We start from the raw sequence: 24133 nt of genomic DNA, 5'->3' as shown, positions 1-24133 counted from the left end.
AAGTTCTGGAATCCTATTCTATATGGGAGGGAAAATATTAAGCCCATGATCATAAGCGTATTCCATCATGTGTCAAATGTGATGACGGCAGTGTGATGGCATCGGAATGTATGGATGCTAATTGAATGGGCTCACTGGTGTTTTATGGATGATGTGTCAGCTAAATGACAAGATTAATTGAAATGTACATAAGACTTTGCAAAACTGACCAAACTGAGCAAAAATAACGAAAAGACTGAAGCTAAGTATTTAACAATGAGGGAAGCCAATGCATATATACAAGGAGTTTATTTATCTGATCATCGTATGAATAAAATATATTATTATTATTATTAAAAATATTTTCTGAATTTTATGTGCGTGTCCTTTGAAAAAAAATTTTTTTTGTCATTCTGCTGACAAACCCTGCAAAGGTGTAGCAAGTTCCCTTTTGTGTCACTAAACATAATTCTGCGGCTTTCTTGGTGAGCTTCATATTCATTTCCCTTGACTTTGCCCCACACATTCGAATTTGCATTTTCAATTTTAAAACACAGCAAAGTAAAAAGTGCACTGCACCGCCTACAGCTCACGCAAGGTCAAATGTAATTTTGGAAAATGTATGTATGTGTGCGGGACTGTCTGTGAAAGCCACGTAAATCTCCGCTCTCAGTAATGTTTATGGACCAATGTCATGCTGAAAAAGCCTGATGTTCAGATGTTTTTTTTCCCCTCAGAGGACCAAGGAAGCCCAGCTAACCAATAAAGCTTCAGCATTTATCTGGAGTGGCTTGGTGCATACCTCATATTCAGTTTATTTGTTTTGATGTAATACATGTATGAGATCAAACTTGCAGTTGTCAAAAGAGTTGGTGACCTTGAAATATGCATCACATGTTGGCTACAGAAATTCACATTCCACTGAAGATATTCACCGGTAATTGCGGGCAAGTGTGACATCATACTTCCCAAATGCACTCATCTTATACAGTCTACGGGTCAGACGCAAAGAGTTGATGAAAAAGATGATTTGCAATTCTTACCAGTGAATGGCTGCAGACTGTAATCAAAGGCGTGTGTCTCTCTACCAGTGAAGGCCAACACTGAATCATTCCCCCTGCAGTTGTAACGACTTTCACTGTTAGGACACCCGTCGAGGTAGATTCTAACGGAGCGTCCCGAGGCTACGGAGAGATTAACACTTTGACTGACAGGAGGGCTTGTTTTATCACTTTGAATGGTGAGGCCTCTTATGCAACCTCCAAAGCCTGTGAGGACGGACAGGGGAGAAAGGGAAATGGAGAGGAGAAGAGGATAGAAGAATGAAGTTTGTGTCTCAGTATTGCATCTTGTTCATCAAGTCCTGACTTCATTTAGTGTTGGTAAATGTGGGTTATCATAATAACGGCCTAGAACTTCACTTTACTGACTCACCTTGTTAATTTTGATGTATGCAGTTTAACACCACAATAATATTGTACATGTACAGTGATATGAGTTGCACACATTCACTTTGTAACCAGACACATAATACAAAAAAAATATCTTATCATGTCATAGCAAAAAAAAGAAAAAAAGAAAAAAATCATCCGAACAACTGTTTAGATCTCAAAAAGTTCATAATCTGGGTCATATGTATCGGTAAATTAATGCCTGTATGAGCATTACTAGGTATTTCATATTTTTGACATGACTCTTATTATTACTAAGTTCTACAGGTGTCCCTTATGCATCATGTAAAAAAAAAAAATCAATGACAATTTAGAAAGAGACCTCAATATAATTAAATGATTGTGATCAAATTTGGCCGATTCTTTTAGGCATACATATCTCACCATGTCTGTGACTGTGGATGTCCAGAGCCCTGTGTTTGAGTTGAGGGGGCACCCCACCCACGTATAACGGTGAGTCAACCTGAAGCCTCCCCGCCGTTCCCGCTTCCCTCGTCTCCTCTGCCCAGTCATCGACAACAGCAGAGATGAGCGAGCTGTGTTTCGCCAAGGAAAGCTGCTTCCAGTCTCCATCGCAGTAGCTAAGCCCCGCCCACATGCTAAGCTCGGTCACGTGACCTCCGGTGGAAAGAAGGAATGACAGGAGACCGCTCTTCAGCTCCACCTAAACGCATGCATCAACAGAACTATCACAATGTTGTCCATTGTATAACAATCTGATCTTTTCTTTCAAAAACTTACCAGCATATAGTCATCTCTCTTTGTGTTGTATGTAAAGAGCAAAAGTGCATTCAGTTGATCTGTTCTGAACTCCATTGAAATGTCAAAGTCCTTTCCTCCACTAAACACATCTCTATTTAACTCCAGGTAACCTAAACACAAAAGGGGAAGAGCATTGAAAAATAAGTAGCTACGCTAAGTAGTCAGCGAGGGAGCAGATCTAAAACTCGATGATGAATTAAATGTGATTGATGATCCCCACTTAATATACTCCCGACTTGCAAATCTCAGCTTCCCTAAGCATTAAAATGACAAGTACAATAACATCACTCAATCTAGAAATCTGTACCATTATCAACAACAATCAAGTTTGTCCTACCATGACCCAGAAAATGGGCTCCCTCCACAGTATGAATGGGGCATCCCTCCCAGCTTTCATAGGCTGACATTTTATTTGTGGCTTTTGTCCAGTCCAGAGATCTCCACTGCTCCGAGGGGCTGTCAGTCATCTTGAAACGCAGGTCTCTCAGGCAACCAGAGAAACCCTGTCGTATCAGCTGGGCAGACCCTGGTGGGCACAGACAAGAACAGAAAAAAAACAAAAAACCTTGAACCGTCAGTCTTAAAAGGTTTTTACAACGTTGGTTCTATGCTTGAAATATGCATCCAAAGTGCAGACATAATTAAATTCTTGACCATAGAATGACCAGATGTTTCCAAGGAGACAATTACATCAGAAAAAGCCTTTAGAATCATTCCCCCCAAAATGTCAGCTAATTTCATTCATATGCCAAGAGAGAATAGAGTTTGATTCACCTGAATCTTTTCGCTGCAGAGCAAACTCTTTTGGCAGGCCTCCAACGAAAACTCCTGTATTCTCACCAATTATCTTGCTGCCACTGGATGCTGAGGAACTACCTGGTAGAGCACATGTGTGAGGTTATACATACCACTTTAAGAAGAACTGAGGGGTGAGGGTAACAAATATAAAAATATTCCAAAAAAATTTAAACAGCACATTAACTGCATTGAAGGTATCACCAATGGAACAAAGTATGGAAATCATCATCGATCATATAGTTTTCTCTTATGATAATGTGTTGATACATCATCATTAAATAACTATCACACTTTTTACTGGGTTCCAAATATTTAGTGAAGATTGATATGCAATTGAGTTACTATGGAATTCTCTGCTCTAAATATACTTCTAATTTAATTGATTAAAATAAATCTAAATGAAAGTGATAGCATGCTATACACTAACCAGCTGCTCTGGCATAGAAGGTTCAGTAGGTGTGTGTTTGTGTGTGTATGTGTGTGTGTGCGTGTCTATGAGTGTGCGTCTTAAGCAGTAGTTTCCTCAAAGAGTATCTGGGATTAACCTGCTTAATACCTTAACAACTGGAAAGTGTACACACAATGAAGCAGACACATACACAATTACTTCAACATCCCACACAATTTACATGAACAGACTTGCATGCGTGGACTCTCGCATTAGCACTTCCACACCCACGCAAGCAGGCGATACATGTCGGTATGAATGTGCTACCTCTGTATTGATTGTTCACAACGATTGTTCCCACGGCCCCTCGCCTTGTTGCAATGATGTGGTGCCATTTTCCATCGTTGTAGCGGCGTTCTCCGTCCCCTTGTGCGCTCACAGCCACGACTGAGCCCTACATTAAAAATACAACAATGTGGAATCCAATAAGAAGATGAAAAGTAAAAGGATTGTTTAGACACTTTATTGGGGAAATCAGGAGTTAATCAGGAATCTCGCTGTTAGCTAGCTCCTTGGCTCATTAGCGACACACAGTTAGCAACACTAAAATAAGAGTTTTATAGAAATTCTGATTGTTGAGCGGATCCAAACTACAGACTGGACCAATCTAAGGTCTTCTATTTCTTGTGTATCCAGGCAATACTACACGTCACTCGCTCATGTAAAATCACCATAAGCGCACTCCAGTGAGCCTGAAGATGAATGTCTCCATTAAGTCTGACATCATTGTTGTGATCAGCTTTTAGTAAGTTCCAGACAAGTAACGTAGTAAAACATGAGCACCAGATCGGTAAATGCTCACAAAAAGTCAGTGACAGCACAGAGGCCCATACAAACAGTGATGAAGATTTAATGATGGGATCAATAAATGTATGAATGCCAAAGTATATCAGCCTCTGGCATCTTTACAAGCAATGCTAGCTGGCTCTTCTTAACAAGACAGCGGGGCAAAAGGTGCTCTGCCTCATCCTCACTCTTTTAATGGGACACACAACCGGACCAAATTCATGGCAATTAAATACTCAACAAATGCTAAACAACTCACTGTTGGTGCCCTTGAGTAAGTCATTACGAGAATTAACTGCGCTACGGGCCAAGCTCTATGTGATTGATAGATTAAGGCCTAAAATATTAGAATGTGAAATCACAACGCAGAAGGATCAATCGTTAAAATCACACCCAGTTTTAATCCACTGTTTGTACCATAATCAAAAACAGACAATAAATAACAGCTTAGAACATCAAAAGCCATCTTTTAAAAGACTTCTAAAGAAACCAGTGAAAATAAACCTGCAAGCATGAAACACGTTGAAATTAGTGTTATTTTGCTCACCAAAGCAGTCATTGCCATCTGTTGTGTTAATCTCTTGACAAAATTAGCACAGATTTTATCAGGACACTGTATTACTTTTCCTAAATTGTGTTGATGATACACAAGTGTTTTTCTGCTTACAATAAAAAATAAAGAAGAGGGAGACAGCCAAAACACACTAAGCAGGCATTTCATATTTTGTAGTCCGCCATGTTTGTCATGTAGGCCCTTTGTAATCATATCACTTGCCTGCGTCATGCTAAATTACACACCGTGCACTAGTAATCCCATTAGCCTAGCGCAACAGGCTAATCGGGAAAAGTAATGGGCCTGGCCGGATGTATCTAGGGGAACACCAATAAACCGTGAGACTGGCCCGCTATTAATTATCCCAAACTAACCCGAAACAAAAGAGTCAGCTGAGTTGCTGAAAACACACACACACGCTTAATCATGCAGCAGCATGTAACCAACACATAAGCTTCAATTTGATTAAGACATTTGGATACGGATGAGGATGGCATATACTGTATGGGCTTGTATGCATGTTTTTTGTTTGAGAGCCTAATTAGATGGTCACCACATGGAAATACGTGCAATCATCTGCTATCATTGCTTTCATCATTCGAATCATTGACTCTTCAACCCTTCTACATGTGTCTGTAAGGATGGATAAGGGAAGAGAGGCTGCTGTGTGTGTGTGTGTGTGTGTGCGTGCGTGCGCGCGCGCGCAAGGGTGCAAAGCTTAATTAGCTTGCAATTGGTATTCACGCGTGGTGACTGCAGGGAATGAGTTAATTGCAGTCCAATTCAAACGTTGACACACTTTTAAAGTTTTTTTTCGCCCCCACTCTCGCTCCATCTCCCTGACAGAACGCAATGAGCGGGGCTACAGATCACATTTATAAGATGAGAGCAGGCGAGGGAAGAAAAGACAAAAAGAGCCAGGGGAAGACTTAAGAGGAGGTGAATTAGAAAAAAAAGGTGTGCAAATATGTCAAGTGAACAGAATTAGATTTGAAACTTAAAAATTGTCTTAAATGTTCACCGATACAAATATTATTATTACTTATGTGACTAATGGTGAAACATTTGGAATGTTCATACCTGAGGGTCAAACAAAAAGTAGGGGTGTCCATTTTGAATCTGAATAGCCAGAAATTCTTCCTGACGTCCAGGAGACAGGGCACAGAGCAGCAAGCCATCTGGAGAGTGAGTCTTGAAACTCAACTCAACACCTGAAAAAAAATAAAATGAGAATTTTGTGATAAAAGGAAACAAAGACATTCATTTACATTTCTCGTTACATCTCCATCAAGTTCACGATATCCCAATTACACCAAAGCACTAAGCGGACTTCATTTTCTCTATAAGCCAACTGTCGAGGATAATCTTCGCACTAAGATACTTTGGGAAAACATGAAGCTCGGAGGACGAGCCTCAGAGGACGGACTTGATTCCGCTATTTTAACAGATCTCACTTGTAATCTCTTGCTTTTATCTATGAAACCAAAATCCTCCTAAGATATTTTTGGCTTTTCCTCCCCACCTCAAATGCATCACATTACTTTTCATCGTCATCCTCTCCTTCACAGTGCTTGCGCAGAAAGTGAAACCCAACAAGTTTATTTTGGAACCAAACTCTTCTGAATTGTTTTCTCTCAATACTTTTTGTTGTCACCCCAAAGACTTTTTGGGGTGATTTTGAATCCAGTACATGTCTAGTTCCTCACTGATGCCCAAAACCTACTCAATAAAAAGTCTTCTTCACACTCAAGAATCTACCAGCATGCTGCGCTGTCATGTACCAAAGGATCCGAGATTGAATCTTAATCCTCGACTAGGTCTAAAGTTTCATGGGTGCGTCTCCAAACGTGTGTGTGTTTCTCTCTGTAGGGAACGCAAGTGTGGGAAGAGCTCAAGAGTTAAATGCAAAATGTTCAGGGTTCAACACGAGCCGCTCTTAGCAAAATAATTAAGAGTGGATTCACTTAGCATGGAGCAAAGTCAAGCAGTTACATGGACTAGTCAAGATGAGTGCAGATTTACCATTTCCAAATAGATTAGAACACTTTTCTGAAAAGGAACATTTTCTCACAGGCTACAATGTTGCGTGGTTTTATACCATTGAAAAATGAAATTACCAACCAGTTACATGACACAATACGTCGTTTAAAGCTAAAAAAAGAAAAATGCGCTGACTGTGACTGATTTGTTTCTCTCTTGAATGTTTTATAAGCACATGTACGGTATATAGAGTGCACAACATGCATCGAAGACATAATCAAGAATTCCTTCCATTCAAACATGCGTTGTGTACATCAAGCAAGCATGTCATTTACATTGCTGACCTTGTGAGTGCAAAGAAGAGTGAAGTCATGACAGATATCTGACATTACATTAGCCCCCTTTAACCTTCTCTTGGCTGACACTCTCCTGATCTCTTCCTCTTGCTTTTAACCTTCCCCCTTTTCTTCTTGACCTCTTTGGCATTACTCACTCTGTCTTCCATATATACGTACAGTATAATGATATATTTTTCCATTGTTTGCATTTCATTTTTTTTATCAATGTACTATATAGTACCTGTATGTAAAGATAGTTGTTGTCTGAATTAAAGTGACACTAATACAGAATATATCATTTTCCAACTTTATTTTTGCAATGTCACTAAACGTGAAAATCTATTTTCTCTCGCGACTAATCGAGGATAGCCCCACTACCCCATCCCACCTTAAAAATGCGTATATAAATGAACCACAATACTGGCTGCGTCCACTGTACTACTTGTTGGAAAACTTTCTCTTTCTTCCAGATTAATAGGACAATCAATAGACCTCTGTAAAATGTAATGTATAGCCCCAAAGAGATTTAGTGAGGAAATTGGGTAATTCCTTGTTCCAGTCTTTCACATTGTGCTAAGGAAAGCAGCAGAGGTCTCTGCACAATCTTGCCAACAAAAACTTCCTTTGCAGAGATATTGACACATTGTTATTATTACAAACAATAAACAAACCAATTTGCGCTAACTCAAATTAAATATCATCCTTTATCGGCTTTTGTCATAATAATAAAGCATTTTTTTCATGTTTTCAACTGATTGTGTTTATCTGCTTGGGAGGGATGGACTGTCAACACATGCTCAGGAAGGTCCAAGTGTACAACGGCTAAGTAACACTCTGCCCGTGCTCAGCATTACTTCCCTGGGATTCCCCCCCAGGACTTGTGCTACTTCACACTGACAACCACTTTGGAGCCATCAACAAACAGACCTGAGCACGCATCATGACAGGCGCGACACACACAAACGCACACACACACAAATCAGCTGAAGCGTTTTGGACAAGGATTCAGCTAATTGGAAAAGACTTATCAGAGTCTCGTCAAAAGTATCTGGGAGCGCTCCGTTTAAGGGTGCTTTCACACTTTTGTGTGTGCCTCATTTGGTAGAGGATGGCATTCAGTCACCGAAGGATCACAAGTTGACTGTCCGCTGTTCAGGTGTCCTTGTGCAAGACACTGAACCCCCGCTTTGATTTGCAAAGCACTTAGGACGGTATTTAAGTGCACTAGATTTAGCATTTTACCATTTATCTACCACATATAATTCACTTCCTTTGGTTGCAATTAAAAACCCATGTAAAGCAAAAGTGCATCACACCAAACCATACCGGACATAATTTTCTTTGTGTGTTGTAAAAATTGTGATTCCGATTCAGTGACTGTGTTCACACATTACAAAATGAACCCCAAAAAGGAAACAAATGTTATTAGAGATCATCACAATATTTCCATAATATTTCATGATCAACCTTAGATTTTAATATGTCGAACTCTTTCGATTTAGTTATTGAGTGGGTCCTATTGTTGCCCGTGTTGTTAAATGTTTCTGCTCTCTCTGTCTCGGTAAACGGACGAGGTTGTGTGTAATCATCTAGCCAACATAACCTGAATAACTCCAGTCATGTTAGCTCTCTGCTGGCATTAATCAGAGCTTGGCGTATTAATGAGAGCGCGGCAGCTAGCTAATTACACCCATAGATTCTGCTGCAGCCCATTAAATATACAAATGACAGAATTAAAGAGCCCAGCCTCTTCTGATTAATCTTTAAATGGGGAAAAACTAATGATGTCTGTGCAAACTTTCCTTTCACACATTTCTCCCCTCTCCTCTCAACATCAATGCCTGGCAATCAATCATATTAATTAGGGAAAAATAATTTGTATCATTTAACATTTCCCTCTTTCCTGCTCAGTCACTCCAGTGGTGCTGCAAGACCGTACTGAATTAAACGTGACTGGAAACGAGCCAAGTCTATTTGTTCCAGCATCCACTCGTTCTTTTTTGGGGGGGCGGGCCTAACCACTGTTTGTGATGTTTCATTTCTCTTCATTTAATGAAGGCTGAAGAAATACATCTGGATTAGTTGAAATATGAGGATGCATTAAAATCAGCCCCTTTCAGGCTCCAATACCAAAGAAATACAAATGAGGAGAGAGAACTGCATAATCTGTTTTAGAGCCGTGTCCATTTAAATCCATTATTTCTTTCAGTGTAATGTATTCCACACATATTCCTTCAACGATAAAAGTCGGAAGTCACATCATGGGAATTTTATGTAGAGACGCATCATAGAAAAGATGAATGGACTAACATGCATTTATGGAAACAAGCACTTAATGGGTATTCATATCAGTGCACTAATTGCATATACTTATAATCCTCTTTTAGCTAAAGTAAGATTCAGTGTGGTACATAGTAACCTTAAGTACCCCGGATTCGTTCAGGATTAAGAGACGTCGTTAATCACAATTGAAAAAAGAAATCTTTTTATGGAAGTGTGCTGTCCAATCACAATAAAAGCAACCTACTCTGAACAAAAATAATCATTTGGAGGCCATAAGACAAGGTCAAAGGTCAGACATGGGCGTACAGATGTAAAGAGTGGATACTTAATATTTCTCAACAAAGATTTAGCATCCTTGTAAATGTACCTTTAATTGACAGATTTGGAAAGGCGATCAGAGACTATGAATAATATAAGAAAAAAAGATTGCTGATTCAATAACATTAATAATAGCTCCAAGGTGCCTACCAAATGGGACGTGAGTTTTGTATGTAGAAGCATTATAAGACGATCCAGTATAAAGGAATCCAAATGTGACAATTGTCAGTGCACAAAGTTGCTTGGTTTCCGCAAGGCATCAACGATTGACGACTCTCTCCTCTGTGATCAATTGACTCTCGAGGGGGCATTACACTGCATTACATTCATAATCCAATTTGGCTTTGATTTGTTCACTGTTCCGTGCGCTTCGATGGGAATAATTGTCTGTAGATGATGCTATTAGTATTGATGGTTGGAAGAGGGTGATGGTTTGAGGACTGCTGACACATTGATGGTCTACAATAGATCCGGTCTGAAAGTGATTGTCTGATCCATTACCTTTTATGAAGAAGAAGATTGGAGTAGAAGAAAAGATTCCACTCAGAGAGAATAAGTTTTCTTTGTGATCAAGATGCATGGGTGGGACAAAATAAAAAACAACATGGCCTTGAGTGTTCACTAGAAAAAGGCCGAAGGCCAATGACGGGGTATCCGTGCATCCTTGAATCGTATCACACATCGGGTATCGAGATATGTATTCAATTGTCTTTTATGAGAGATGTACACCAAATATATGTCAATGATTTTGATGTTGCTGATGATTTGTATTTGTTTTTAATTTAATCAACTTGGCTAGTTTGGGCTTTGGGTCGCTTCTACATGTTGCGACAGCTGTACCACATCGAATTGAATCGTAATCCCATTGTGACCAGTTGACGGGGTTTTGCATCGTGAAGCAATTGAGACAAGTTGGAATGATCACAAATTTTTCTCAAAGTCGATTTCGTCAAATACCCCTTCCCGCATTAAAAATATGAAACACATACAATGAAGTTGCAATACAAGCAGGGCAATGAACAAGTTTCGGATGGCAGAGAAGAGCTTTTGTCGCTCAAATCGCACTGATTAGTATCAGCAGTCATTAATTATGAGCGTCAGACTGGCTGATGTTCTCAGATGAAGCAGAACATGTTTGGCTGAGCAGCTCAACCCTCTAATGATGCTAGTAAACAGAAAGATAATTGTCCTTTAAGATGACTGTAGAAGTCATCCGAAAGAATTGTCACGAGAAGACTCCGTTAATGCAGAGTAATTAGTCATAAATAAAAACAATAAAATAAAAAAATATAATTATAAAAATACAATTTAGTTCGTAGAGCTTGAGATTTAAAATACATCAAATTGTGTCACTAGAACCATGTTGCGTTTACTCAGCCCTCTTGAGTGAATCAGAATGTGACTTCTTACCAGTGAAATCGGTGTTCACAGGCAAGGTGTCACTAGGAAACTGGTAGTAACCACTGCCAGAGAACCTGGTGCCTCTGATGAAAGGACCTTGAGGGTTAGAAAGAGACACGTCTGTCCTCTCCACCTGGGAAAAAAAAGTATGACTGAATGACTACAACAATACTTCTACCGGAGAAACAATCTCCATTTCAGCCTATTAGACGTAGATTTCAAATCGTCGTAAATGGCTTATGAATAATTGAGCCATCGGAAAAAAATATGTGTTTCACGAGGCTGCCGTGATGGTGACCTTTGACGACCAAAGTTCCTGTTGACTAAGTGCATGTTTGCACTGGATGGATTGAAAGCCACTGGAGACTCACCTGGAATGTCATGCTAGTTATAAAGACAAACACATTGTCCCTCTTGTTATGCACAACTCTTTCCCAGGATTATTCTGGGGTGCGCATCTGCAAAAACCGACATTGACTTGTTTACATACCTGGTACATAGGGGGTGGTCCATTGAGTTGAGCTGGGACATTCCAGTCTATCTCAATGGTACTTTCGTTGACTGAGAATAGTCGAGGTGCAGACAATCCTGTTGGAGCTGCAAAAGGGCGGAAAATGCTCACTTTCCACTTGCTAGAACAAAACATGCTTGTTTAATTTATTAAACATATCTGCTGTGGAATTAAAAAATAAATGCATGTTGTGATATGAATGCCAATTACTCAACAATATTTTCACCGTGTGGGCTAAATTTTACAGTCAGAACGATATGGTACAAATACATAAATCAATATACTTTCAATCAAAACTGCTAAACTGTACTTCATGTTGAATCCTCTGAGTGCATTTTGTATACTACCTCGTTTTGAAAAATTTGTCAAAGTCCTTAATTGGACGTCACAAACACATTGGTTCCCCAGATGCCCGATCAGAATTATATATATTATATATATTTTGTAAGAAAATCTCATAATATCATTATATTAAGACTTTTTATTAGTATGCTATACCTACAGATAAGCCTGATAAAAACTAGGTAGGTAAAAGTTGATTGATTTACATAAAGTGTCTTGATTGTTATTTATAGTATACAATGATCTTGTTCCCTCCAGACCTCCAGTGTTTCTCAACATACAGTCTTAGCAAACGTCACAATTTCATTTAGCGGAGGGTCAATTTAATTCCCTTCCTTTAGATGTTGAATTAAATGTCTCGTTGAAACACACAGGGTGCTACCAGAACCGTGGCTTCAATATGTATTCTATATAAATCACGCCGAGACCGGCTGCCATGTTGAGCAGTGGTATATTTAAGAATGGAGAGAGGAAACGGCCAGTGACGGAATCGTGTACGGATGTGTGTGTATTAAGTGTCTGTCCATTCTTGTGTTTCTCGGAGTGTGTGTCTCCCTCTAATGGTCTAAATGGTTTTTGGTGGGCGTAAATTAACTCTTCGTGACACACGCGTGCGGCCATCTTCGTTGCGACTTCTAATAGAGCTCTTAAAAGGGGAGTGGACAGCTTCTCATCTTGGCACATCAAACCATAAATTACTGCCAATCAATAGCTTACCAGTCTATTGAAATTGAGCTATGGTGACATTAGGGACATTGTCTCCTGCACACACACACACACACTTGCAGGTATTGCTTTAACTCGCTGTAATAAAACTAAAATACAAAATTACACATTTACCTTACAGGCGTAGCCTCAAACACACATCCCTACACAGGCAAGGTTAAGAGTCCAGCAGAAAGGTTAATTTTAGCTGCCGAGATTGTAATGAAGTAGCCAAATCGTGGAGCAGCTCCCGGGAGCCAAAGTGCATGTTGGACTTTTCTGTTTTTGCAGCTCGTGACATATCTTAACAGGCTCTTAAGCGCGCCGTTACACCACACACACAAGCACGCAACTTATTGACATGGTCATCGCTTACCATGCATATTTCTCCCCTCAAGAAGGGCCTTAGGTCAATTATGCGGAAATCAATAAAGTCCCTGTTCTGTTGAGTGGTGCTACAGTGTGAGTGTGTATGTGTGCGAGTCTCCGCGTGTGTGTGTGTGTGTCTTGTAGAACAAGTCTTTATTGCTGTAGAATACATAAAACATCACCATCAGCCCCTGATTAGCCACTCACTTTACGTCGTGATCGATAAGTTACCAGAGAGACGCACGCATAGAAACAATTGCAAATGCTTCAACACATATGGACAGTTTGCATCTGTCTCAGCGTGCACGTTAATATTTGGTCATGTGCTTACTTGTAGCTCCGCTGGTTTTGCAGATGCTGCCTGCTCACTTACAACAGATGGTAGCAGCCTCTAATGGCCCGCTCGTATGTATGCTAGATTTATTAGTGCATCAGTAACACACTCAAGTGCACCTTACTAGCAGTTGCGCTTAATGTACCACTTAATGCGTTTTGTGGAATTTCTCCATAGTTTCCTTTAGTACACAACATTATGTTGCATTTGATTATGTTAACCTGATTAAAAGAGATTTTGAACCAAACATGCAAGAGGTTTCCATTTGAAACGAAATGCCCGGAGCGTGGAACATTACAAATTTGTACTTCAACCAAAGTTGAAGACAATATATAGTGATTTTAATTTTTTTATATTGCAAAAACATAGCATTTGAACAGGGGTGTGTAGACTTTTTATACTCACTCTATTTAAAACAATACTGAGAAGTTGTATGTACCTTTTACAGGGAAAGAAACTAACCAACTAATATTGGAATAATCTAAATAATGACATTTGTGGAGGAACCTCATGATTGCAGTTTTAAACTACCAAGAATAAAGTGATACACAGTATAATGCATCCTATGCAAATTGTTTTGGGTAAAAAAAAAAAAAAAAGCAAACGGCATATGTCGCTATCATTTCTTAGAGTTGAAACAAGGGACATCTTTGGCGTTGGATGAAACAAAATGGAGGCAACAGATGTGGCTGTTAAAAATACATTCAAAAAGTCAACTGGGTACAATAAGCCATATTGTATTGTACTGTATTACAGTCAAGAGAAGTCTTTGGAATCGCTTAAAACAAACATTGGAGCTGTGTCAACAGATGTAGCCATTAAAAATACATTTAAAAAGTCCACCGATTACAATACGACGGATCATTCATCATCATAAGCAGAGGAAGGACTTTTTAAGAATCGAATGGACTGAAAACATGACTATGTCGACAGATGTAGCTGTTAAGACTACATTCAAAGGCTGAACTCCCCGAGCTACTATTTATAGACGAAAGCTTGTTTTTGTCCGCCTCGACCATCCACTCACTGTCTACTCACCCAAAACGATAAACAACACAACACAAAATATAATGAGGAGTAAACGTAGTACTATCCAGAGTGAACAGATGGAAAAGTATGTGGTGGGATCAACAGTACAAAAAAAATAAAACACATAAATGCACACACTCTCATGAAGATTGATTCATGTTTCTCTACAACCGTGTTCCATTTTTTTAAAAGACAGAAATGACAAATGGAGTTAGTGAATATGGCAAAATAAAGTTGAAAAGGAACATCAATGCAAATGTATTTTTAAGGTGTATTTTAAGCTGAAGTGTGCAATACATCTGCCTACCACTTGGACTGACTGTCTTTCCTCAGCTGGTGTTAGGTGAACATCACATATTTTGCATATTCCATTCAACCTAATATAATGAGTATGACTGTAATAAATAATTATCCACTGAGTGCCAACTATATTGCTGCAATACAAAGCAGCACATGCATTATTGACTTTTGAAAAAAAATAAAGCACGTTTTAGGGTGTTACCTGCTGGATGTGTCTGTCCAGATCTTGCAAGACTAGTAATGCAGCCTTTCTTTGTGCAGAGTGTCACAGTAAAGTTGTACAGATGGTAAGGCTTCAATCCTTTTGCTATGTAAAGGGGCTGGGCAGAGGCTCCAAACCGCTGCAGGACCTTCAAGGAAAAAGAAAAAAAGACTATTTTATTATTTAGTTCAAGAGACCTTCACATAAAAGTGAATAGAAATACTAACCTGGCTGACAACTGGAGGAGCATAAGTGCTGTTGGTCTGTTCCGTCAGCATATTGACATGATATTCTATCACCTGCCCTCTGGCAATGACCCCATGACCTTCAGAAGTATTCCATGTGACTTTAAGACTGGTGGAGGAGAGCGCAGTCACATCCGGAGGAGCCATCAACTCTGGAACTAAACACATAAGTGGCTTTAGATTGTTGATCCGACTGATAACAGAGTCAGTCACAAAGCGGTTTTGGAATATAGCCTAGCATGTATACATGTGTGCACAGATTCAGTGACACACACGGCACACTTAAATGATGTTATCGTATGCGTTTTACCCAGAGTGATGTTGGGGGGCAATCATTTAGTCTTAATGAGCCATATCATCTCTTTGAAATTCAAATACCTTAATGAGTACCCCCCTAAGAAAGCACACATTGAACCCCCCACGCACACACACACACGGACATATTTTTCATTTCTTCCCTCATTTCCCTCGTTCTCACTCACATTATGTCTAACAGTCTGTTGTGTTATTTTTAAATAAAAATCGGATTTTATTGCGTCTGTTGAAAGCGGGTCATTTTTACCGGTAAGCTTTTACACACCACGTTCCGTTTCATTACAAGTGTAGTGAATGAGAAAATGCTGCCACAGCCAAATATAGATAATTGCTGAATGTTAGATGATGAGCTACAATTTTATCCCTCAAACATGTTTTTATTTTCAATGTTATAAAACATAGAACTAAAAAAAATGAAGAGAATAAAAGCAGAAGATTTAAAAATGATTACACAGTCACAGTGTTACTTCAAAAGAAATTTATTATTTTTTTAAATCTCGTATTAGGAGTTTAACATTTTATTTCTCTTGAAATTACAAGTTCTATTTTAACCAAATACCACTTTATTGAAATTGTAATTCTAATGCTTGATGGATTTTTATTGTTGAACAAAAAATTGATTCTGGTCATTTTAAGACTTGAATATTTTTGCATGACTGCTTTTTCATTTCAGTCAAATGGAAAACTAATTTTGATAGCTAATATGTTGCTGAGGTTACCTAATCAGCAAAGCTCTGAGCTTGTGTGTGTGTGTGTGGGGGGGTGCATTAAACCTTAATTGAGTCCAATGGATATTTCCTAAATATTCAAAAATATACAACGACAATCATTTACATTAATAATACATCAACCATGTGACTTTTTCATGTTTTACAATGATTAATGTTTATAATGTAGAGAGAAAAAAACCACCAAAAGTAAAACAATTTTTAAATGGAAACGAGTGAACAGGGCCAGAAATGGCGTACAAACCTCCCTCCGTTGTGCGTGCGGTGCTCCACCCTGATGTGACACTTCCTGCCATATTGACGCTAGCGACTCTCATCTGATAGGTGGAGAAGGCTTGCAGGCCGGCCACAACGGTGCTGCTCTCAGGGGGCAAAGCGCTGCTCCCGTTGACGAGCTGTGCTTGGAATGGGGTGGCGCTTGGATCCAGCCACCCGGTGCTGACAAAGATCCTCTTTTCACCAGTCAGAGTTGACAGGCTGTGAGACTCCGCCGGCCCCCGTAAAAACAGCTCGTACCTTGTGATAACTCCTGTAGAGGAGCAGTTAAAAAGGTTATGTGGAGTAGATTAAAATGCCGCCATCATTATTGATTGATTCAATGTTGTAGTATGCGATATAAAAAAAAAATCGCTTCGCATCATCTGGCTCTGGCTTGAACCTGTAACAAGCTTTTAACAGTGCGGGCCAGATGTGAGGTAGGTAGGGAGCATGTTGGGAGTAACGTTGCATGAACGTGAACTTTATTTCTCTTCAAAAGCAGGCTGTGGATAACTGCACCGCACCCTGCACCTGTCTAGACACTTTATTGCTGAATACTTAACCATCCCTGACAGAATGATTTTTTTTTTCTCCCACCCCCCTTTCGCTATGTGCTGGTATCTCTTACACCGACAACACCCGTTGACACGCGACAAAACTGCTAGATTATCGATCTCAGCACAATAAGACTCCAACAACTCTTTCCAGATACTCTGTACTCTATTGCCATTGCACTTTCGGAATAGGCCCAATTTCTTCCTACCTCTGCTTCCACTTTAATACATAAAGACTTTATAAAATTAATGGAAACAAAAAGCATGCTTACTACTCTTTTCTACTGGTGGCAGCAAAATGAAATCACATCTTTTTTTTTTTAACAAATGCTGACGCTGTAAGGCTATCATAGAGAGTCAATAGTGAAGGCCTGTCCTGACAAGGCCAGCTTTGTATTCAAAGGGGAATCACTCGCTCGTCTGATCTCACTGACTCCAATAGAATTTTTGCAGTAGGAAAATGACAGAGCTAGATTAGAATGAAGATAAGCCTGGCTACTGCTTTTTGTACAAATAAACTGAACAGAGAGTTGTAGCGAGGGTGCTTTCAATGTCCCTCCCCAACCAGACTAGTCTTTGACTCCAGTTAAGAAGAACACCATTAAAAAGGTTAAGGTTAAGTCTTAATAAACTGCGCTCATGGCAACCGATACAAAGGTGAGGGCAGCATGCTACTCGGTGTAATATATGACAAAGATTAACAGAGAAAGACTGAAAAGACACAGACACATATGATGTGAAAACCTCTGTCTTTGGAGGACACTGAGCCTTAGAGCCATCGCAAAGCCCTCTGGATTTAGCAAAGGCACTTGCGCTTGTGTGTAGTCCTGTTAAATGGAGCAAGGGGGGGGGGGGTCACTTGGAAGAATTGAGTGACAAACACAGTTGAGTCGTTCTTGATGAGAATAATCAGCATGTCAACAAGTGAAAGTGGCATACAGTGGTGACAGAAAACTTCCCTTTTTATTTCTGTTTAGATTTGTATGCATTTAGGAGTCATTTTAGTGCAGCACCTACTTTGGACTGCTGCCAAGCGTTGAAATTCATTCTACCTTCATTGCCTCAAGACTACACAATGTAAAGTTGTTAATGTGAATTTTAAAAGTAGATGAGAAGATGAAAAAAGATCTCCATGCTTTACAATGGCCATCCTGAGCAGGTTCTGCCTCAGGTTAAAGACACTTTAAGAGTGTCCGTTTATGGAGAGATTGTGTCACCGCTATAGATTCAACAGTACACGAGGCGGTCGTGAAACTTTACAGTTGTGTAGTTTGGTTGATGATGACTCACCGTTTGGCTGAACGGGTGGCTCCCATGAAGCAAACAGGGAGTGAGGTCCAGTGGCAGTGACCTTGGGTGGCGATTGGTTTTGTGGGGGTGCAGCAGCTGTCAGCAGTGACAAGGGTGAAGTGGAAGTGCAGCCTCCAGATGAACACGCCTTTCAAGAGAAGGGGAGACATCCCATTTAGTGCTGAAACAAATCCTTGCTAGACCCATAAAAATGCACGCTTTTGTAAAGTAGCCGTTTTCTGACCCACCTCCAAAGTGACAGTGTACTGGGTGAAGGCTTTTAGGCCACTTGCCACTGCCTCAGTCAATAAACCTGTGTAGTGGATGACAGGCTCGGCTCCACTAGATGATTCTGTTGACGACAACACAAACCTGTGGAAGAAAAATCAACAAATGTTAAGTGACAATCCCTTTTCTTCTAATTTCCCTCACGGATAAAATTATTGAGACAAAATCTTTTTAGCTCCTGAGACTTCCATACCTCTCCACTGGGCCGGTGTTATTCAGTGGAGAGCTCCAGCTAAAGCTGGCACTGGTAGGGCCGGGTCTTCCCACAAGATTGAAATTCAGCTGGTCCAATTTAGGCGGTGCGGCCAAAGTTTGGTAGTAAGAAGTGGCGCTAACTGTCTCACCGGCTACGTTAGCCGTAATTAGCCAGTAGGAATAGTTGGTATAAGGAGACAAGTTGACGTCTGTGAATGATTCAGCACCTTAAGATGACATGAGGATGGATGTTAGAGGACTTTCAGAATGATAGGAAATATACAATCTAGTGTGTTTACACTTACTGAAAGGATAGCGACGCTGTATGCTGTGCACGGGCTGCCTGTCTCTTATGAGAGTGTAGTTGAGGATGTTGGAGTTTGGGGAGTCAGGCTGATGCCAAGTCAAATTAATGGAAGAAAAGCTGAGAGCAAAAGCTACAGGGGCAGGTTGCTGTGATGGGGCTGCAAGGACACAAAGAGGCACAAGATCAAATTTGATAGACAAGACAGGAACTGTGTCAAACAAAATCAGAAATCTGCGCTCTTGTGTTTGTTTTGGAAAGCAGACCTTTACTACAGCCATAGATGTTCTCTGCACGTAAAAGGCTTGCTCCGTGTTGACACTCATCACATTTGGCCCCAGTAACCAGCAGCTTACACTGACACAGTCCTAAATCTAAATCACAGGAGCCATTGACACTGCCCACCGGGTCACAAGCACATGGTTGGCATCTGGACAAGCAGCAGGAGGGCGTAATTAAAAAGGTGTGCAAGACGATCAAAGCACGTCTTTTTACTGACAAATTTGAGGTATTGCACAGGATGATATGTTGATAGACAAAAATATTGCGTGATTATGACACCCGTTTAAGGGCAGACTCTTTTTTAACAAGCTGATCATATGATAAACATTTTGTCTAAAGATTGATAATACAATTCAAAATGATGAAAACAAAAACTAATTTGGTGTTTCTAATGGCACTTCATTGTAGTATTCATGAAAAAATATATAAATAAATTGAAAATCCTTCAAATATCACATCATGTAATTTGTTATACTGTAGAATTTTTACTATATACTGAATACACTTAAATGTCATGAAGTGTGTGAGTGAGTTTCACAAAAACTGGACTCTGTCAGTATGTGTGTGCATGTGTGACTAACAGTATCGTGTGTGTGTCTTGGTCACTCGTATGGTGTTACCCACACTAGGGCTGGGCAGTGGATGATTTTCGGGCCAACCGCCTCACACTTTCACACGTACACTGTTGAGTGTTTTGTTCCTTCTCACTTATGCATCACCTTTCTAAATCATCAATATTGTGTTTCTTAGTGTACCTTCCTAGACCAGGGTTGAAACCAAAGAAGGTCTCCTGACAGCGATCACAACGCCGCCCTCCCACCGAGGGATGGGCACACATACACTGGCCAGTTTGGCGTTCACACTTGCGTTGTACTGCCCCCATGGGATGGCAGTCACACTCCACACACATACTCTGACCTGGAGAAAGGTAGAAACCTGGGGGGAAAAAAAATTACATTCTTGTTTGAAATCCTAGTAACCGAACACACCCACCTGGTCGGCATGCGCTGCAGTCTTTCCCATAGCGTGTTGGCTTGCACATGCACTGTCCTGTCGAGCTATCACACACTGAGCCAGTCACTGTTCCTCTTGGGTCACATGTGCAAGGAGCACAACCCTGGACTGAGCCATCTGATAGGACAGTCAAACAATATTAATTTCTCTTTCACTTTCAATCCATATTATTATTATTATTATTTCTTACTCTGGATATCTAAACTTGTGTTAAAGTAGTTGGGGGCACAGTTGGTGCACTGCATGCCCTCGACCCCCTCCCTGCATGGGCACTGGCCAGTCCGCATATCACATACTCCCTCCGGCGCGGTGCCGTTGATGTCGCACGCACACGGCAGACAGCCCAGAGAATTTCGCCGTTCCATGGTGTGGTAACCTTGACGACAAGTGTCACAAAGATGGCCTTCCACATGTTCCTAAAAGGAGAGAAACATAAGAAAGATGAAATCTCATGGAAACACGGGAGCGACATGCCAACATGTGTGGCAACCCTAAAACAAATGATAAGCCTGTTTATAGTCTTATCTCCTATCGTGCTGACTGGGAAGCAGTTTCAGGCTATTTGTCATGTTGTGGCAGATCAGATACCAGTCGAGAGCCTGGACATAGCTGTGGGAATGATCTAAAGGAAAAAATCTACATTCTTTGTCCTAAAGTCAAAGTTTCTCCAACAATAACCTAATTTAGCCAAACAGTGGCCCGCTGCGACTTTTTGATTGCTCAACATGGTGATTTTTTGTGATATAATTAATAATGAACAATGAAAACACTTGCCTTGCACACGCATTGGCCTGTGTGAGGATCACAATCCGTCCCAGGTAGCGTTCCTTCTTTTGAGCAGTTGCAGGGGGTGCATGTTCCCTCCAGCCTCAAACCAGTCAAACCAGGACCACATGAATCACAGCGCTGACCTCCCACCCCGGGCTTACACTCACATTGGCCCCCCTCAGGCTCACAGAATGGGCTGAGGGAACCCATGGGGTCACAATTACACGGAACGCAGCCGTCTGCATGGGACAGGTTCCAAAAACCAAATTCACAACGGTCGCAAGACAGACCTGTGAGGAGAGCAGAGGAAAGGAGCGACGTTACAAAAAAGGTGTGTGTGCGTGAGTGTGAAGGGGGGGGGTGCTGAGTTGCGCTCTGATTTGCCTCACTTGTGCATGCATATACTATGAGGGAAAGTGAGAACAAGAGAAATGGTGTTTGAGTGTATAAAACTGCCATCATTAGGGCTAGGCCCTCTACATATGATGGATCACTTACCTAAGGCCAAACACTTAATTTCACTGAGCAGGAAAATAAATAAATTAAGGAACTACAAAGAATGGAGGGGGGGGGGGGCAAGGTGATGGAGGGATACAAAGATGGATGGAGGTACCTATAAATACACTCTGTTACAATCTACTACCACTTTGGGGTGGAAACAATAAGAGGTGAGGTCCGTTTGACATCTCAAGAGGCAATCTGACGTACTTATGTAGCAACACTTAAGCCAAACACAGAAAACATGTCTTCATTAATTATTATTTTTAGATTGTGTAAATGATAAGTTCATAGCAGAGGACTGAATTGTACTAGAAGCGGTTTTAGCGCAGCAATATAACTGGGCTGGTTAAAGTGTGATATGTGGTATGAGTGAGCTGTGCTTATTTGAATATGCCATACGTATTCCATGACAGGCAATCTGTCCCTAAATGGATGCCTGGGGGCAACACAGTCCCCTCAGCCCTTTATGAAGGGAGCCTGTGTTCATATATGCTGGGTGTGAATGTGTGTGTGTGTGTGTGTTCTGTTCTGCAAAGTGTGTGGCAGACACTTGGCATTACCCCCAGTGCTCCCACTTTAATGGTTTTATAGATATGAGTATTTCTTGCCATAGATCATATTTCATACTAGTACAGATCCACTAAAAAATTGTGACTACGACTATGTGCGTGGTGTTAATGTAAAGAATTACATCATGATATACTACATGGTACCGGACCCTCACAATAAAATGACAATATAATTACAGAATTTAAGACTGCAATCTTATATCAGAAAACCATTAAGTCGTGTCCATGGATTCAGGCAACCAATCACACTTAAGGACAGTTTAGAGTTTTTAATTGAATGTGGAAAGAAAAAGGCATGCACGGCAAGAACAAGCCGGGTAGGACCGGGATTCGAACCTGTGAGCTTTGGACTGTGAGGCAGACAGGCACAACACTGTTTTTGTAGGGGTGTGTGTGTGTATTTTAAGGATCTGACCTAGGCCTTTTATCAGTAGCCAGCTGGTTAACAGGCTCATGCATCACCATTTCAAACACTATTATACACACAGAGCACCCTGGCACCACGCTAAGAGTGTGTGCCCGCCTGTACACATTCCAGTGGCGTCCCTCTGAAGCGCGCCGCGCCTGCCATCGCTCTGCTCAAAGTATCAGCTTGGCGGTAATAAATTGCCATAATCAAATCTCATTTTTGAAAAATACCTGTGGGAGCGAGCAAACAAACAAGGACAGAAGAAAGGGAAAGCCAGCTCTTGTAAGAGGGGGAGGGAGGGGGAAATACAAGGGGCCGCGGCAGTTTGTTTTAATCAACTTGGCATTGAATTAGAGAATTAAATAGCAGCTTAGTCCTTGATGGAATGCGTTCACACCCACACATGGGTGTGAAAGGAAACTTGCAGAAAATTGATACCGGAAAAAAAAAGGCTAAACCCATCCACTTGCTCCCCCTTTCACATACGCTTTAACGGACATTACACATGTTAGCAACTTTGAACAAACACACGCACACACACACAAGCGAGAGGGGCCCTTGGTAGCGAGGCTTAGCTATAACCACGTTGCGTTGAGTTGAGGAGCGCTGGCCGGTTTTGCATTTCATACGAGCGCGCTCTTCAAAGACACACAGGGGAGAGAGTGAAAGTATTTATCACAAAGAGACGCATAACGGCTGCGAGCACCGCCGGCGGAAAAGCCTGTTTATTTTGGCTGGCATAACACTTTGGACTATGGATGTGCATGTTTATGAAAGCGGGTACACACATGCCTATTTTGAGGGCACGCACAGTTTATCTGCTTTAGCCTGGCAATGATGGGACAGTTGATGTATTGACATTTCAGGACTTAGATGACAAAGTTCATGCATCCATTTGCTACAGCCATTATTTTAATTAGGGTCGTTGATGTCATGGCGATAGTGATGGGAAATGAAGCTTCAAAGTTGCTTCATGAACCAGTTATATTTTTCCAGTCCTCTAAAGGGTACTCTTTACATTGGACTAAAAGTAAAAAAATACAATAACTAATTCTTGAAGCTTCATTTTCACATCACTACATGGAGGCTATGTCCTAAATAACTGTGCGAGAGGCAGGGACTGCTCAAGACTGGTCATCATATAGGAAAACATACAGATACCCCTCCATTCTTATTAAATGACTCACATGTGCCTAATGTAATGGCTGCGAATGTACCTGTCACATGGAGTTTGCACCGACACTGTCCTGTATGCCGGTTGCAGCTGGCAACCCTTCCCGTGGAGGAGATGACGGTCCCTATGCCACTGCAGTTACAGCGAGTGCAGCCCTCTGGATTGGAAGCTTGAAGACCATACCAGCCAGGTGAGCAATCCGCACAGCGCCGTCCCTCTACAGCGGCCTTGCACTGACACTGGCCTCCGAGCTTTAGGTGTGAAATGAAGGGGGGTGATGGCACATAAAAGCAAAATACATATTGATTCAACTTCTACTCTTATTCCCAATCCAATTACATATCAGTCAT

General features: G+C 40.9%; 1 protein-coding gene across 1 annotated transcript in view; it reads right to left on the bottom strand.

Annotated features, from left to right (window-relative positions):
- ush2a (Usher syndrome 2A (autosomal recessive, mild)) overlaps positions 1-24133 on the bottom strand; it is a 112400-nt gene that overhangs the window by 68638 nt on the left and 19629 nt on the right. Inside the window, exons 14-35 of the mRNA XM_061276698.1 lie at positions 23827-24034; positions 21137-21420; positions 20553-20778; positions 20342-20479; positions 20104-20284; positions 19333-19496; positions 19068-19226; positions 18761-18989; positions 18528-18651; positions 18280-18427; positions 16422-16706; positions 15117-15292; positions 14890-15037; positions 11588-11694; positions 11107-11230; positions 5858-5988; positions 3706-3832; positions 2967-3068; positions 2530-2718; positions 2172-2302; positions 1815-2094; positions 1023-1247 (exon numbers count right to left, since the gene is read on the bottom strand). Of these exons, the coding sequence (XP_061132682.1) occupies positions 1023-1247; positions 1815-2094; positions 2172-2302; positions 2530-2718; positions 2967-3068; positions 3706-3832; positions 5858-5988; positions 11107-11230; positions 11588-11694; positions 14890-15037; positions 15117-15292; positions 16422-16706; positions 18280-18427; positions 18528-18651; positions 18761-18989; positions 19068-19226; positions 19333-19496; positions 20104-20284; positions 20342-20479; positions 20553-20778; positions 21137-21420; positions 23827-24034 (3886 nt within the window). The remainder of the gene's footprint in view (positions 1-1022; positions 1248-1814; positions 2095-2171; positions 2303-2529; positions 2719-2966; positions 3069-3705; positions 3833-5857; positions 5989-11106; positions 11231-11587; positions 11695-14889; positions 15038-15116; positions 15293-16421; positions 16707-18279; positions 18428-18527; positions 18652-18760; positions 18990-19067; positions 19227-19332; positions 19497-20103; positions 20285-20341; positions 20480-20552; positions 20779-21136; positions 21421-23826; positions 24035-24133) is intronic.

This window comes from Syngnathus typhle, linkage group LG4 (genome assembly GCF_033458585.1).
Source record: "Syngnathus typhle isolate RoL2023-S1 ecotype Sweden linkage group LG4, RoL_Styp_1.0, whole genome shotgun sequence".
Lineage (NCBI taxonomy): Eukaryota > Metazoa > Chordata > Actinopteri > Syngnathiformes > Syngnathidae > Syngnathus > Syngnathus typhle.
The sequence above is the reverse complement of the archived record's forward strand: the minus strand, read 5'-3'. Positions and strand labels throughout refer to the sequence as shown.